Below are 18436 nucleotides of genomic sequence, written 5' to 3' on the forward strand. Positions count from 1 at the left end.
GAAAAGTATAAGTGCTTAAGGTCTGGTGCAGCCGTGCAAGGGATAAGGGACGGAGTTCAAGTTTTCAAGAGATAACTTTACACACATACACTCTAGATTATGCTAGAATATAATTTCTATCTTTTATAAAAAAAAAAAAATGTAAAATTTGTTCATTTATAAGTATGGTATATAGAAAACACAATAAAATTCTAATAGTAGTTTATTACAATTCTAAAATAGATGCATAAATCAACTTAACATAAACATTATATCATAAAAATCTTAATAATAAGTTGTTCTTGTTTCCTCTTCAAATCTTTTTCCTCTTCGATACTTTCTGTTTAGTAGTTTGATGGAGTTTGTGATGCATTTGGATTGGCATATTATTATCATCTGATTATACATCTTTAACAGTTTTGACAGCAGTCAATGCAGCATATTTAACAGAGGTTTCTGCTACTTCTATTTGTTGATTGTTGAAGGACTTGTGATTCTCTGATTTTCCTACAAATGCAATTTTTTTTTTCCTGCAACGATTGACAATTTGATTAGATGGTACATCACATTATATACAAAATATTGTGTTGATATCGTAATCATTTATGATGATTTTGAGGGCAATTGAGATGTCATGAATATGCTGAAAATTAACTTATTATAAGAATGAATTGGTTAACAATTACCTTTTGGATTTCAACTTCTCATGCAGCATTCTGTTTGTAAGAGATATCTGGCTCAAAGATTCTTGAAACCATGTAATCCTCTCTTCCATATTTCAAATTATATTTATCAAGACCCAATTGGAACAGACATTCCTTGCCAACTATCTTCCCAATCTCCCTAGGTAGGCTATTATCATTCAGATCCTGTATAAATTGAAAATGTCATAAATTTATAAGGTTATAAAAATAGAAAATATGATGTATTGTAATTTTTTTTAATGTTGTCACTTCATAATACAAACGTACATTTTCATTTTGTATATTTATAATTACCTTTTCTTGCATCTCTGCAAGTTCTTTTGCAGTCTTAGATACAATTTTTTCAGCCCTCTTGTCAAACACAATGAATTTCGTCAACCGGTTTCATCTTCTACTTCGTTTTGTATCCTATTGCTATTTCATTTGTAAATTTGTTAGTAGAAGTGTATATATATATATATATATTGTGTATGCGTGTGTGAACTTAAAAAAAATATTTTTAGAATGTTGCTACTTTATATTTGGTATTCAATGTCATTTGTGATTTATCATGGTACTGCAGATTTAGTCTTGACTTTACGACGCTCACACAATAAAACTCCACTGACAGCTCCTTTGGAAGGTTTGACCTTTGTGTTGCATATACGAAATACATTATAATACCATCCACATCTATTATTGGCAATAACGATTTTGGCTTGGCATGTCACCACTATGTACTACAATATAAAGGTTTTTTTAAGTTATTATTGAACTACTAAATAATCATATAGTATAGTGAATTTAAGCCGTATAAGTACAATTGTTACCTTTGTATTTGAGTTCCATTCCACGTCTTTTAATTGAGCTACCGTCTTTCTATTATGTAGGGGAAGTTCTCCATTTGCTTAACCATTGTGTTGTGCAATCTATTTATAAATATTATATATTATCTTTGGTTAGTTTGCATAATTGTTTTTTTTTTTTTTTTCAAAGAAAAAAATAGTATGATAGTATTTTCACCTTTCTCCAACTCTTGTAACCTCTGGAATGTCAAGGTTGAAGTAGAGCTTTGTTGCACATGTGGATGATAGATAATATACTCACCTACAAAAAGTTAAACAATATATATTAGGATTATTGATCTTGTTAAGAATATAAAGTGAGAAAAAAAAACTGAATAGTCTATAACTCTAGAGTTGTGAGCACTCTTTCTGACTTGACCTTCGGAGGGTATTTGGCCGGCACCACACCGGTGCTCTCTATTAGGTCCTCTTTTTTCTGTGCAGGTGTCGTCTCGAGGGTGCGAGCATTGTGCAACTCACTGTTGATATTTTCGGCATCATCAGTCTATATATTGATGTGTAAATAATAATATATAATAGAGTCTTATATAGACAATGTATGTGTGCAGTACAAGTAATATGAGTAAACTGTAAGTATAGTTTACTGGCTAAACCCAATGGGTTAATCTAGTCTAAGCTATACACTAACATCCCCCCTCAAACTCGAGGTAGCAAGGAGGAAACCAATTGGAGTTTGGATATAAGATCTTGAAGACGACCAGGTGGGTGAGTCTTGGTGAAGATATCAGCAGGCTGATCAGTAGAGGAGATGGAGAATAACTTGAGATTGTTTTTCTTGAGATGCTGGCGAGTGATGTGGCAGCCGATCTCAATGTGCTTGGTGCGTTCATGGAAGACATCATTATGAGCAATGTAGATAGCACTACGATTGTCACAATAAAAAGGGTGGCAGCGGGTTATGGAGCATCCATGTTAGCCAAGAGCCAGCAAAGCTAGACAAGCTCGCAGGTGGTATCAGCAAGGGCACAATACTCAACCTTAGTACTGGAACGGGAAACCACATCTTGCTTCTTTCTACGCCACAAGACAAGAGAAGTACCCAACAGGAAACAGAAACCTGTGATGGAGTATCGATCAGTCAAATCACCTGCCCAGTCCACATATGAATAAGCATGAAGCTTGAGAGGAGTAGTGGAGACCATGATAAAGTGTGCCTTTGACATATCGGAGAATCCGAAGAACAGTAGCATAGTGGACAGAATGAAGGGCATCCATGAACTTACTAACCATACCCATGGCATGTGAAATATCTAGACGAGTAACAGTGAGATAGATTAGACTACTAACCAACTGACAATAGCGAGTATATTAGTGTATAGCTTAGACTAGATTAGCCCATTGGACTTAGCCCAGTATACTGTACTTGTAGTTTACTCATATTACTTGTACTGCACACATACCTTGCCTATGTAAGACTCTCTATTGTACATTATTATTTATATATCAATATACAGACTATTCAATCTTTTTCTCTCAATTTATATTCTTAACAGATCTTGACTCTTGAGGCATTACATATTTGTTAAATTGCTAAGTAATTTTTTTTTTATTCATAGGAAAATATATTCATTCATTAAATAAAAGTGCAATCCCCATACACAGGCTGTGTACAGAAAAGGCACAAAAAAAGTACAAAAGAATCAGAAACAGGAAAAAAAATTAATTAAAAAAAAAAATCAAATAGATAACTAAAGAATCCATGAAATCTAATAACCTCGAACCGAGAAGAATGCAAGCAGCGAACTTCACTCGTATAACGTTTTCAAAAACAAATGTTACTCTATCTTTTCCCTAAAAAAGAAAAAAAAAAAAAAGTTCCAATTGACCATAAGAAATTTGAATTCTTCCCCGTACCTCCCACAAAAACCTTCTAAAATTTCCCCAATCTGTTAGCAACACCCAAAGGTAAAGGAAAAAGAGAAAAGAAATAAGTGGGGAGGCTAGATAACATACTCTTAATAAGTGTGAGGCAACCCCCTTTGGACAAATACATTTTCCAACAAACTAATTTGATTTTGCGCCTACCCCAGGTCAGAAAATTCCCAAAAAAAAAAAAATTAAATAAATCTAATTAAATTAAAATTAGTTTAAATTAATCTAATTAAATTATAAATTTTTAAACAGAATTATTTTAATTTTATTTTTGTTTAAAGCATAAATTTGAAGCGAAAAAGAAAATAAAAGAAAGAGAAAGAAATTATCTTTAAAACTTTTCTTATGAAACAAACAAACCCTTCAAAAACAATGTTAAAAGCTCAACATTGGATACATAAATACATAGATATAGAGAAGCCCAATCTAAAAATGTTGTCCCCCACCATTGAGAAATTCGTCGAAGGCACCAATACCACGTCACTCTCTTCCTCTTTCACTATCAATTCTCTATCATTGTCATCTTATTCAACCCATATGACCAAGTCCAAAGATCATATTGATTGTTGTGAGAGCTGTGGTGGTTGTTTTTGACTGATTTTCCAAACCCATTAACAAAATCTTGGTTCCCACATCCAAGGATCCAAATGGCCTGACTGATTTTCAAAAACCCATTAACAAAATCTTATTTCCGACATCCAAATATCCAAACGGTTTGACCCAGATCGTTGTGGTGGTTGTTATGAAACATAGATAGACGGTAGTGGTGACTGATGGTGGTGTTGTTGTTGGGTTTGATCGGTGGTGGTATGTTCCTTTCCTTTTAATCTCTGACTTTCTCTCGCTCTAAACCCGTCTTTCTCTTGATTGTTTAATCAATTGTTCTAAAAACTGGACCGGACCTAGAACCGGTAAAAAACAGATCAAAACTAGGAAAAATTGGTCAAGAACCGGGTTAAACTGGGAACCGGTCCTTTTTTCAGTTCTTTAACTAGTTCGGTTTTAAAAGCTATATTTAATTGATGGTGGTGGTGGATTTGATTGTTTGATTGGTGATGGTAGTCGGTTTGATTGTTTGATCCGTGGTGGTGGTGGCTGAGTTTTTCTAGGTTTGAGATTTTTTGTTTGGGTTGGTTGTATTGTATTTTTGGATTGATTTGGTACTTTATGGTTTTGGGATTTGATGATTTTGCTGGGGTTTGAGAAAATGGGGCATTGAGATTTATGATTTTGTTTTTGAGCTGAAAAAAAAAAAAAAAAAAATTCAAAAAACACATAAACAAAGGGTTCTTTATTTTAGGCTTGTCATTTGTTTGCTGGGGAAGAACATGAAGTTCATGCTCTTCTAGGTGTTCTTACAAAAAAATAAAAATAAAAATAAATTAATTAGATTGATGTTTTTTTTTTTTTTTTAAATTTTCTAACCTAATTTTTTTTTTATTAATTTAAATGTTAATGTGGCATTTAAAAAATGCCAAATAAATTTTTTATTATTATTATTTTATTAGCCACGTTAACATTTACTCTGCAAACAATGTACTTCATTTGGCATGTATGAATTTCTATTAGCGGGTTGACAGCAAGGACCAAAACGAAAACGATTTTTTGTTTTCAGGGACTAGGATAGGTGCAAAATCAATTTAGGGACCAAAATGAGAATTGGCCCAAAATATAGAGATAAAAAGTGTATTTTTGCCTATTATCAAACCCCTCTTTACTTTTCTTTTTCACTTTTGCCTACAGAGTATGCTTGTCTCTTTCTCTCCCTCATTTCTTAGTCACTATCTTCAATGGTTTTGAAACAAATAGAATGGAAGGCCAACAATCTAGTAGAAGTGCAAAACAAATCTTCTCTATCTCTCTCCTGCTTATCTCTCTCTTCGCTGGCTCTCACTCTTTCTTAACTAAACAAATAGATCTGGTGGATCTCTTCTCTTCTTCTTTTCTTTTTTCTCAGTAGATTTGTGTGAGAGATCTTGGCCTTGGAAGACTGTCAAACCCGTGTCTAGTTTTGAAAACTAGGCGAATTGACCATGGTTTGAGAGGTTCACAGAAAAATGAGGATCTTCGGTTTTGTTAGTTTGAAAAACCAAACTTGTTAACAATTCATGTTTAACTCAGTTCAATCGGATGGTCCGGTCCGAGTTTCAAAACTAAGATATGTACAACATTCTCCAAAACTATATAACATTACAACATTATTTGTGCATCACAGAGAAAACTTTCTAGTTGTTTTTAAACATTAGTACCCTCAAAAGAAGCAACAATGAAGAGAGGCCTGTTAGCATGTGAGTGAATTTCCAAAGCACATATATTTTGACAAAAATAAATGACACCCCAAAAACAAGGTAATGGGTAAGGAATCAAATGAGTGAGAGAGATAGAGAGAGAGAATGAACCTTTTTTTTTTTGAAAGAAAAACTGCTTATTCATTAAGTGCCCGTTTGGATAAGTGTTTATTAATTAAAACGTGTGTTTATGTATGAAAATGCTAGAAGTCAAACATTTAGGGCATGTTTGGTCATGGAGTTTAAAAATTGTTGTTTAAAAAGATGTGAAAATTGTGGTTTGAAAAATATTGTTGAAAAACGTGATTTTAGTGTTTATAAAACAAAAAAATGTGTTTGGTATCATGGTTTAAATAACATGTTTCAGTGTTCAAAAAACATAAAAATGTGTTTGGTACGTGTGGGTATGATTTTAAAAAAAAAATGACATCTTTGGTTGAATAAATATTTTTTTATTCAGGAGAGAGAATATGTTATATTCTCATTTCTCTTCTCTGAGATTTGTTCCTTCTTTTTCCTTTCTCTTCCCTTAGAGCAAAAAACCAAACCCACGCACGACACTCATCTCCATCGACATAGCAGAAGATCGGCTAGGCTTCACATTCCTCGAATCTCATCTCCACTGTCAACACGCCAAGACCTAGCAACTTACAGGGCTTTTGTCGCTGCCGACCCATCACTCCAAGATCCAAGTTTGAATCTACACTTTCACCTTCCTTCTTCAGTCACAGATTTCAAAAGCTATGGCCTTTGATGCGAGTGTGTAGAAGATGCTTTTGGATTGGTCAGTGAGGATTTTTTAATGGCGCTTGGTTGAGTAATCAATGGCGTGGTGATCCGTTGTGAGGGAGAGACCTTTGACCAAGCACAGATGGGTCGGTGAGGGGAGTTATGGCAGCGGGTGAGATTGATTTTGTGGGTTAAAGCTCTAACTGTGTGGGATCTTGGTAGGTGCAGATGGATTCGGCTTGAAGAGGAGAAGATATCTATGAGAGGAAGAGATAAGACAAGACACAGATGTGTCTGACTAGTGGGCCCATACATTTTTCAATATAATTACCCAATCGCCACTGAGAAACGTTGTTTGTTGCTTAAAAACAGGTCAGAGGTGATTTCAAAATTATCATTTTGAAAAGCGGATTTTGAACAATGTATTTCAAACAACTCTGAACACAAATAGATGACCAAACACATTTTTATTTTTATTTTTGGATGTTCAGTGTTTAAACACTGAACACTGGTGTTTAAAATGGATGACCAAACGACCCCTTAGCATTGTGTTTATACAGAAATCATGTTTTCAAAATTTCCAAAAACTGAATTTTCAAAACACAATGAGCTCAATCTTTTTCAAAAACACCGGTGAAAACGCAAATATGAGTTTACTATCAAAGTTCCTTTTTAAGTGTGAAATTCTTAAAATATCCTCACAAAATTGCCTAATGACCAAAATACTTTGAAAAATCTATTGCCTTGACATCATCAATCTCCTCTGTGCCTTTGCCCATTGCCTCTGTCTTTCTCTTGTATACCTTCAATTGTTCACTTTTTGTTCCATTGTCTCTCTTAGCTTGTTGCTTCGTTGCCATTGCAAGGATTAGTTGTCCTCACTGTTTTGCTTGACTAGAATCTTATGGGCAAGGGTGGAAATTGGAGCTAAAGAAGATTAATGGGTGGTGCCGTAGGGATGAGAAAAGGAAGATAAGCAAGTAGAAAAGTAGTGGTGTGGTGGTAGGCCCGTAGAACGGTAGAAGATATACAAGGGCAAAAATTGTGGTAGCAGTCTAGGAGATAGATTCTTTTGCAAAAAAATACAAGTAAATATAAAACGTTAAAGTGGGTGTCCTTTTATTTTTATTTTTTTTAAGAAAACTTTTTCTTATTTTATAACAATTCATAACCCTATAAAAAAAATATATTCTATTATTATATGCCTTACAAGTTACAAGATGACAAAGGAGCCTTAACAACATAGTTATGTCTATTTTGGTAAATTACACCTACCACATACATTTTATACCAATTTTATCCATATGTTCAGTTTATAGAAACCACATTTTTCTATTTACTTGTTTTCATTACTTTAGTTCTAAAATTTTATTTATTTATTTTTATTTTTTCAATATTTTACCGTTTAGAGATTTTCTTTATGAAAATTATAATTTTTTTGAAGGAAAATACTTCCATATTCACGCAAAATTAAAACCAAGACCTTAATATTGTAATGATGTGGAAGGAGCAAGGAGGTACAATTCAAAAGATTATTACGTTATTTTCCAAGTAGCTTAAATCATCTAATATTTTAATTCAGTTATAAGCTATAAGTGACCTCTTGAGTATGACCCTTTAGAAATCGATCCTCATCAATTTAAAATAATCATACGCCCTATAAGAAATAAAAAAGATTTATATATTATGTTGACCCATTTAGAGCATCTCCAGCATGCTCTTTAAATTTTTGGACTGTTTGAAGAATAAACAGTACATTTTACGTTTTACCTACTTACTTAATCAAATATACTTTTCAACAGACTCTCTGTCATTTCTCTATTCTATTTAAATATTATTTCTTCATTATTTCTTTAGTATTTCTTTATTCTCTTTCAATTTTCCTTCATTCATTCCTAAAAGCTATATTTATGATATTTTTATAACACTTTCACAAAAAATCATTTGTGATAAGTTGATATTGATTTTAATTTGAATGTACTATTATAATTATTTTTTTTCTCACTAATATTAGCTAATAATAACCTATCACTTAAGATTAATTGTGAAAGTATTGTGAAAATATTGTGGTAGCATTTTTCAATTTTAATTACTTATTCTTTATTTTATTTTTTCCCTTACCATTATACTTTTTTTTTTCATCCATACGTTTCTTTCTCTTTTTTTTTTCTTTTTTCTTTTTTCTCTTCCACACACGTATACTAATCCTTATCTCTTATCTTCATTTTCATTCTTTGTTTCTACCTCTAGACATACAGCTCTCTCTCTCTCTCTCTCTCTCTCTCTCTCTCTCTCTCTCTCTCTCTCACACACACACACACACACACACACACACACACACACACACACACACACACACACACACACACACACACACACACACACACACACACACACAAAGATTGCCGACAAGAGAGAGTTAGCCTTAAATCGGTGTTCACGCATGCCGCCTTGTCTGCTCCACTACTACTCATCCTTGTCACCACCGCGACTCAGATGAGTCAGATTTGCTTTGTTGTTGTGGTTGTTGTTTTTTTATTTATTTTTATTTGATTAGTTTTAAGATTATTATTTGAGTTTGTATTTTAATTGTGATTGAGTTTAGATAGAGATGTTTGAGAGAGAGAAAATTCTGGAATGGTTGAGATGTTTGCACTTAGCCATTGTGAACTTGAGTAAAATTAAATATTTTATTTGGGGTTTGAATTTTTTATTACAGTTAATTGTTTTGCTCATGATAAGTAGGTCATTAGACCAAGAGAGTGATTGTTCATTAGCAAACAATTTTTTTGCTAATGAACAGTAATTTAGAGAGACTGTTGAAGCATCATTTTGGGGGTTTACTCTCTAAATTTTGGGTTTAGAGAGCTTGTTGGAGATGCTCTTTTAGTGAGCTATAAGAAAAGCAAAGATAATTCTTTCCCTTATTAGCTTCCCATACTATACTTGTCTATTGACCTTTACAAACTCGCGCCTTTATCTATAATGAATTTTGAATATTGATTCCATTAATACAAATAGAATTGCTTAGCTGTAAATCAATTGATTATTTTCTATAATTCCAATTTTTTATTTTCTTTACATTAATGTCCTTTTAAACAGGATGGTACCGAATCATATGAATGAGCTAGTTAATTTATAGTGAGATAAGTAACAAAAGCAGTTAAAGATGCAAACGAAAAAATAAAACTAAAGAATGAGATATTCCTGGAGGCTAAAGAACACAAAAGAAAACAGTTCAATGTAATAATAGTACCTTGTCATATTCTTCAGCAGTATACTTGGATTGAAGTCAGCGACCTAGATGCAGCGTCAAACACCAAGGCTCTCTTCATTGCTGGGCGAATGTTTACACCATTTCAAAATGAAGAAGAAGCCTAACCAAAATAACCTTCATTATGCTCTTCAACTTGGATTTACAATGAAGTTGATGATGTTTACTGCAATCCAAAAGATAAATCCTCAACAAGATAAAGATTATTTCTAGAACAGAGTTTTCAGACTACAAAAAAAGGAAGAGATATAAGTCATATAACAATCAAATTGTGTAATGTTTATTGTATTTTAGCTTCATACATATACTGAAGCTCCTATCTAGAAAAGGAGAGTTCATTCATTCATTCAGACCATAGTAACATTTTATCAAATATTTAAAAGAGTGGTTACCTTTGTACCCTATGCCACAACTTGCTCAAGTCTCTCCTCCTTTGCCAATGGAATTGCCCATCTTATTGCAGAGGCTTATCCCACGTCTAATTGCCATGCCATTCCCCTCTTGATCTCTGACAACCACAGCCAAGCCTACATTATTTGGATCACATGATGCATCAAAGTTAAGCTTTACACATTGATCAGAAGGTTTGGTCCAAGCACTTTCCCTGTTTTGCTCTTTGGCTCCCCTTGTAGTGCCAAGTGACCTCAATTTACATTCATATTGTTTGTCAAGACGATGGGTTAGCTGGTTTATGCTGGCTTTAGTGTTTGAAAACAGAGCTTCCTCTCGTGCCTCCCAAAGGATTTTCATCGCCACTACTGCATACAACGTGAATTCATCTTTAGTGACTTGTTCTGCAAGTAATTCCTTTGGGGGGTCAATAATCTGTTCAATGAACTCCTTTACAGATTGAGCTTGGATCATTTCGACTCGAAAACCCCATCTACCACCATACCACATTCCTTTGGCATAAGGGCAACAATGAAATAGATGTAATACTGAATCTTCTGCTATTTCGCAAAGAGGGCAATAATTGGTATCTTGAGCTTCGGAGCATTGGACCATCTTCTGCTTAAAGGGGAGGACCTCTGCAGCCATGTTGGATAAAAATACTTTTAATCTTTCATCGAAAGGCACTTTCAATCTTTCATGAACTCTTTTGCAGGCCTCCTTAGAATTTCGAGGGGGACATATGCATGCCACATGGACCCCGCACTGTTTTATTGTAACTTCTACTACTTTGCGATTGTAATTTGAAATTTCACATCCAAGAGTAACTTCATTCCGATCACCTAAAATTATGGGTTTCATTGAGCTATCTATAAATCTTATATAGTGAAACAACATGATAGTTGATGAATCTAATAATAATCTATAATTTTCATGCTGTCTTTTACAACCATTGATGGAAGAATATATAGAACAATCAAATTTTCCATTTTCCCCATAAGACTTGAATTCCATTTCTAAAGTAACACAAAAGGCCATTGCTGGAAAATTCCGACCAACAGAGAATGATATAGAACTTCCAACACTTTGATGGTTAAACCAATTTGGAATCTTGCTTCCTGGAAGTGCAAGTTTACATGTCGAGTCCATTTTACAAGCCATGCTTGCAGATGTAGAGTATTGATGCGATGATCTCATTGCACATACTATATTTCGAGGAAGCCCTACCTTTTCTCCAAACTGTTTGCAATTAACGAATTTAAGAAACCACAGTTTAGCAAATCTAGTAATATATTTGGGAAAATTAACCAAAATTATTTATTTTTATATAACACACAAACAAAGAAGAGAGAGAAGAGATACCAGAATCAACAATCTTCTTCTTGATTGTGAACTCAACGAAAAGCAATTTCTTGCACCTACAGTTTTTATACATGGTGGAAGCCTTGGGATTTTCCGAAGGTTTCGACAGCCTTCAACATTAAAAATTTTTAATTTAGGAAATCTGCTGGCCATATCAGGGAGGATAGTAGCATTGCTGTAACAAAAATCTAATCGTTCTAATTTAGGGAGGCAATCAGGAGTATCCAACGCCTTCGGAAAATTTTCAAAATCACGCATACGTAGGTCCCTAAGATTTTTTAAATTAGAGATGCTACTTGGAGCATCTTTTAGGTTTTTACAACCTATGCTTAACACACAAACACCACTGAGATCTCCAATTAATGAAGGTTGTGCTAATCTTTGCCTTCCTTGCTCAATAATGGGGAACTTCTCAAGACTGTCGCAACCCCAAAGATAAAACCACTTAAGAGATTTCATCTTGAGTTTTCCTGGAATAATTTTGAGTTTTTTGCATTTGTCAAGACACCAGAATTCAAGCGCATCAAGAAGTCCAACGGATTGATGAACCTCAACTAAATTTTCACAACCAATAAGTTGCAACCTCTTTATGTTTGGGGCAATCACGGATAAGTCAGGTATTTTTGTAATGTTTTTACAGAATTGAAAATCCACATATTTCAATGTTTTGAACCGGCAACTCTGTAGAGAAATAAAATAATTTAGAAATTTATTAGCTTCAACAAACTTTTAAATATTGCTTAAAGAAATAACAATTTATAAATATTAATGTTCATACCTCAAAATGCTCATCTAGCTGAATGTGGCTTCCAGGCATGTTGAGTGCAATGAGTTTTTGAAGAAAAAAGTTGGATGGGAAGGAAGATAAAGAAAATTTAGGCCAATCAATCAATCTTAACTCATTGGGAAGATATCTAAGGTCTTCGCATATAACATTATGAATGATAAGATATTTGAGATTTTTCATCTTTCTAAGATCCAATTGCACGTTTCTTGGTTGAAGCAAACATACTTTTATGCCTCGAATTTCATCTACTCCCTAATTAAACAAAGCATGAAGTGAATAACATTAGACAAAAGAATTAACAAAAAATAGAATCATTTTTAAAGTTTAAACAAAAACCACAATGATAACCTTAAATTTTCTTAAAATTTAAAAATAAATAATCAAATAAGAAGGAAAAGTAAATCACTATATAAACATTGTGAAAAAGAGGAAATTAAATCAAAATAACTTATACCTTATTTCCAATTAGTACATCAGGAGCATCCTCAAAACACAATATCCTACTACGATTCTCGAGCACTTGTGTTGATTCTTGTCGAACAATTTCCTGACCCATTTGTTGAATCAAGTCATGCATCGATAGTTTGTTATCTCTAGTAACAATTATGAGACACTTATCAATAAGGCTTTTAATATCATAATATGGTTCGTACAAACTCATACTAGTCAAGATATCTATAACAAGATCCATGTGGGATCCTTTAAGGAAACATGCAATATCAAGAAAAATTTCCTGTTGAGTTTGGTCCAAACTATCATAGCTTATTTTGAGTATTTCTTGAATATCTCTGTTAGGAATTCTTTTATATTTTTCTAATGCACTTTTCCATTCACGCTTAGTTCTTCTATACAAATCCACGCCAATTATCTTTAGAGCTAATGGAAGGCCTTTGGCATAATGTACAAATTGGTCAAAAAGTTCTGAATAATCTTCCACAGGTTTGTTTCTTCCAAAGGCATGTAGACAAAAGAGTTCATGAGCTTCATGTTTATTTAATTCCTTAACCTCATAGTACATTACATGACAATCTTTTTCAAGAGTATCTAGGAAGTGTCTATCTCTTGTCGTTATAATGATTCTACTTCCTAAACCAAGCCAATCATACCTTCCAAGTAATTGGTTTATCTCATCCAATTTTTCCACATCATCAAGAACTACGAGAATCCTTTTATAGTGAAGCCTTTCAATTGTCACATTGATTCCTCTAGATATGCTCCCCACCTTCAACTCCCGATACCCTAAGATCTCATCACAAAGTGTCTTTTGTAAATGGATTATACCGTCATTTGTCTTTGATTTTTCTCTAACATTCTCTAGAAAGCTACTTCCATCAAAACAATAATGAGTTTTGTCAAAAATTACTTTTGCAATTGTTGTCTTACCCACTCCAGGAAGGCCATAGATCCCTACAATGCGAACATCATTTGACTTTATATCTAAACATCGATTTATGACGTCACTTACACGAGAATCTATTCCAACTGGATATCTTACAATAGATAATTTCATGCAATTTAATTGAGCTCTTGAGATCTCATTAAAAATTTCTTCAATAAATTCAAATTGTGAGTTGTTGTAGCTGCCAGTTACATAACATCAAATATGTAATGAGTTAGCTATGGTAGATAATAGAAATACTTGAACAAGGAATAAATTCAAGATGTTTGGCTTGTGCACTACAATTGATATATCATATTATATACAACAAAAGTTAGGCCCTAAAAGTTGTGATTACACCATGTGCTACACTATCTTTGTGCCATGTTTCTACAATTTTCAAATTTTTGGTAAATTACATAATTTACTATAATTTGAAGTAACTATAAATTAAATCTTAAATTATAAGAAAATCTAATTTAAACCATAAAAATTTTAAATTGTTTAATTTATGTTGTTAATGAAATTATAAGGCCTCTGGCACACTATATAAAATTTTATGAAACTATAAAATAATCAATAATGTAATTATTGTCACCAAAAACTTCACAATAAAATTAATTTATACAAAATAATATCCAAATTGTATCATACCATATACTATACAATAAAAATGGTGCACTCCTCTTTTTTCTTTTTTCTTTTTCTTCTTTTGGAATTCTTTTTCATTTTTTTTTTCTCTTGTAGGTCATTTGGCGAACTATAAGTAAATTATAACAATTAGCATAGTTGCTCTAAGATAAACTCTATTGCTAAAAATTTAAATAAATGTTAACCAATTAAAATTCGACTGAAAGGAGTTTCATGAATTTTAATAGAAATTTCATTATTTTTTTTTTATATTGTTAATGACCTACCATAAATTTCATTATTTATTTTAAATTATTTTATAATCTATCGTAATTATTTTTCTTTTTATTTATTTATTTATATAAACTTCGTTTTACAGAATGTGCATTCAGCATGTCACTTATAATAAATTTCTACCATTTATTTTATAATTCAATTTTAACAGTATTTTTGAAATACATTCTTTTGTTTAAATATGAATATATGATTCTTGGTTAAACCTCGCAATGTACATGCATAATTCTAGTTGTTAATCAAAGTAAATTACATGAAATTCATGGATGTGATGAAACAAGTTATTAGAGATCCACTTTTGATACTTTGACAAAATTATTATGTAATTTTTGGAAAAATTTCTAAATAATGCAGAAGAAAGTCCTCATTAATTGGTAAGATTATCTTGAAAATATATTATTATGTTTCCGTCATTGATCTTTGTAGCCTAACTAGATTAGTAATAGAACATTTAACTTTCATTATTTGACAAAAAAAGAAAAAGAAAAAGAAGGTTAAAGCCATTAATAAATAAATAGTGAAAACTGTTGTTAATACTAAAATTTAGACCCCATGTGTGGTATGTGCGATCAGAAACCCGAATTAGTTGGACACCTATTGTGGGAATGCCCCCTAGCAAGGAACGTATGGGCTCTTTGCAGTGGAAGAATTCAAAAATGCCCCAATACAGAAGGCGATTTCTTTAAGCTTCTCCAAAGGATGGTGAATAAATTAGAAGTGCATGATGTGGAGAAGTGGGTAGTCATGGCTTGGGCAATCTGGAACGCAAGGAACAAGTATTACTTTGAACAGAGCCAACTCCATCCAAGAGACATACTGAGGGGGGCTAACGGTTTCTTGCAAAAATATCTGAGATTTATGAAGGCACACTAGCAGGACAAAGAGGCCGAGGGTCAATAGTGAAGCTTATAAAGGACCCGACTGCCAGGGGCGGAACCAAAAATTTTGGTTTGTGGGGGCCAAGTTGTGATGCTAATATATTAGTTAAAACAAACATCTACACACACACACACACACACATATATATATAAATTAATTTACTAAGAGAATTTATCATCTTCTAAATTGAGTATATAAAAGTCATGTATTTCTTCTATTAGACATGTACAAAAATTTATCATTTTCTACATAGCTTAATTGTTAAACCTCTTAAATTATATGATTTTAATATAATTTTTCTTTCTTTTAAGAGCACCATTGAAATGACTCAAAATTTAGGGGGGCCAACTTCAATTTTTACATGCTACATTTTTTAAAATGTAAATAATATACATACTATAAATTAATTTTTTAAAATTTTTGGGGGGCCTTGGCCCCCCCACCCTTGTGTGTGGCTCCGCCACTGCCAACTCTATGTATTAATAGTTGAGCACTATTTTTTGATGTTCCTTTTATCCCCTGTTTTCGGATTGTTGAAACAGGGCATATATTTTCCTTGTACGTACAATGTTTACTTAATAAAAGTTTCTACCTATTTTTTACCTCAATATATATATATATATATATATAAAGTCAAAGAGTAGACGTTAAATACGTACTTGTCCTTGTAGGTCAAACCAGATATGCTACCAGCTTCTTTTAGAGCTTCCCTCCACCTTTGAACCTTCTTCATATTATTCTTGAATTTTTCTTCATGTTTTGCTAAAGCTTCTCCAAACTTTCCTTTTTGGTCACGTACGTCTGAGGGATCCACCTTGTAAAAAATTGGTAGCATCATTTTGCCGTTCTTCCTACACTTGAGAATGTTGACAAGTTCATCCAAACACCAAGTGGAAGATGCATAATTTTTAGAGAATACAATTATGGAACTCCTTGAACTTTCAATGGCTTCGAGAAGTTTAGCAGAAATTTCATCTCCCCTCGGGAGCTCATAATCAATGAAAGTGATAATACCCTTCAGATTCAAAAAGCCATTCAAATGGCTTATAAAATCCATGCGAGTATCTTCACCTCTGAAACTTAAGAACACATCATATTTGCATTGATGGGCGGAAGAGGAATTGAAGGCTCCTTTGTTGGTTAGAAAAGCCATTGTGGTTTGAAAGGATGGTTGAGAAGACCTAAAAGGAAGAGGATAAAGAAATGAAAAAATGTGAATAAATTAGAAATGTAAGAGTTGAAGAAAGCAATGTGAATAAGAAATTACAAAGAAAATATATTTCTTGCTGGATTTTTGAGATAGAGTGGGAATTGAAGAGTTGAGAAATGAGGGCTCATTTGATAGCAATGTTTAAATCAAGAGTTCACATTTTAAGAGTTGATAATTGTTGGTAATAGTGTTTAACAATGAGTGTTTGAGTCACATTTCTCAATTTAGAGTGTTTAAACATTGTATTTTGAGAAACCATAAAGGGTTATTTTTAGTTTTCAAGTAACAGTTTTGAGTGATATTATTGTCATTATTTTAAAAACCGTGGGACTTGTATGATGTTGACAATACATAAAAACACTTTTTTTTTTCTTTTTAAAAACTCATATTCATACCAAACTCTCAACTGTGTGTTTTCAGTTTTGTAATCATATTGTAGAAATGTGGTACCAAATCATTTTTACATTATGAGTAAAGTACACTTTTTCACTACACATTTAAGACCACAATCGTCATATCATTTTGAAAACCAATACCTAAATGTTGCTACCAAATGGCTCAGAATGTTACTTAAGGGGATGCCAAAGAAGACTAATGTGGTCTATTATGAGACTGCCAGAGAAGACCGATGTGGTCTATTATGAGACCGAGAGTTAACTTTGGATTGTAAGGGAAGATTGATGTGGTCTATTACGAGACTGAGATTTTGGAGTGTAAGGGAAGACTGATGTGGATGCCAAAGAAGACTGATGTGGTCTATTATAAGACCGAGAGCTATCTTTTGAGTGTAGCTGATGCCACATGAGAAAAGTAGTAAGAAAATTTCTTTGTTGAGTAGGTTCTTGCTTTTGGAAATTTGGATCCCAATAATGTTATTATCATACACTTTAATACACTTTATAAAAATTATTTTATGTAGTAGATTGTGAGTGGTGGAAAAAAAAAAATGATAGATGTATGTGACAGACAACCAATCATAGTCTGTTATATATTATAATTGTAGCAAAGTGTGTAGTACAATTATGAGCATGTTGTGGGTGGGTTTCACAAGACCAATTTATAGCAAAATAATAACAACATATAAACATATTGTGGGCCTAAACTGAAATTGAAAAAAGTGTTGGATGGGTCTGAATGATCCCATTTCCATTATAATATATCTCGATCTGGTATTAATTTTCTTCTAAGGAGTAAGGACAATGACATTCGAATCTATTTCAACCATGCTATGAGTTTTAATTTCTAATCATATTAGATAATAGAATTTTGATACGTGTGTAAATATTTTGAACTTTAATTTTCTGATTAAGTTAGATAATAAAGTTTTAATTATATGTATTTTCAATTTTCTAATAATATTAGATAATAAAGTTTTAATAACTAATAAGAGCTTTTTTTTTTTTTTTAAAAAAAAAAAAAAAAAACTTGTATTAATATAATCTATCAAAAAAGAAAAAAACTTCTATTAATATAGACTTACAAAATTTGATGCGGAATAATAGTTTGAACTTTGGACTTTGGACTGTAGCTGATGCCTCGTGTGGGAGCTAGGTAGGAAGGAAATTTGATATTCCCTTGTTGGATTTGCATACGTGCTCGGTGTGGACCTAGACGCGTTTAGCAAGACTAATATGACAAACAAAAAAACATAAATGATGTGGGCCTAGAATTGGAAAAAGTGTATCCATTTTCATTTTAATCAATCTCCATCTATCAAAAGAAAAAATATATACATATATATATATATATATATTAAATATTAATTAATCAATCAATTATAACTTATGCAATTCTTCCAGGCATGATATATCACCT

General features: G+C 32.5%; 1 protein-coding gene across 1 annotated transcript; it reads right to left on the reverse strand.

Annotated features, from left to right (window-relative positions):
• Nucleotides 1-10108: 10108 nt before the first annotated feature.
• On the reverse strand, nt 10109-16564 carry LOC112022650 (TMV resistance protein N). The gene is made up of 5 exons (XM_024055268.1): nt 16071-16564; nt 12685-13810; nt 12222-12482; nt 11444-12124; nt 10109-11320 (listed from the first exon to the last, which is right to left on the reverse strand). The coding sequence occupies exons 1-5, from the start codon at nt 16562-16564 to the stop codon at nt 10109-10111; spliced, it is 3774 nt and encodes a 1257-aa protein (XP_023911036.1).
• Nucleotides 16565-18436: the final 1872 nt, after the last annotated feature.

This window comes from Quercus suber, unplaced genomic scaffold (assembly GCF_002906115.3).
Source record: "Quercus suber isolate HL8 unplaced genomic scaffold, Cork oak 2.0 scaffold_742, whole genome shotgun sequence".
Taxonomy (NCBI): Eukaryota; Viridiplantae; Streptophyta; class Magnoliopsida; order Fagales; family Fagaceae; genus Quercus; species Quercus suber.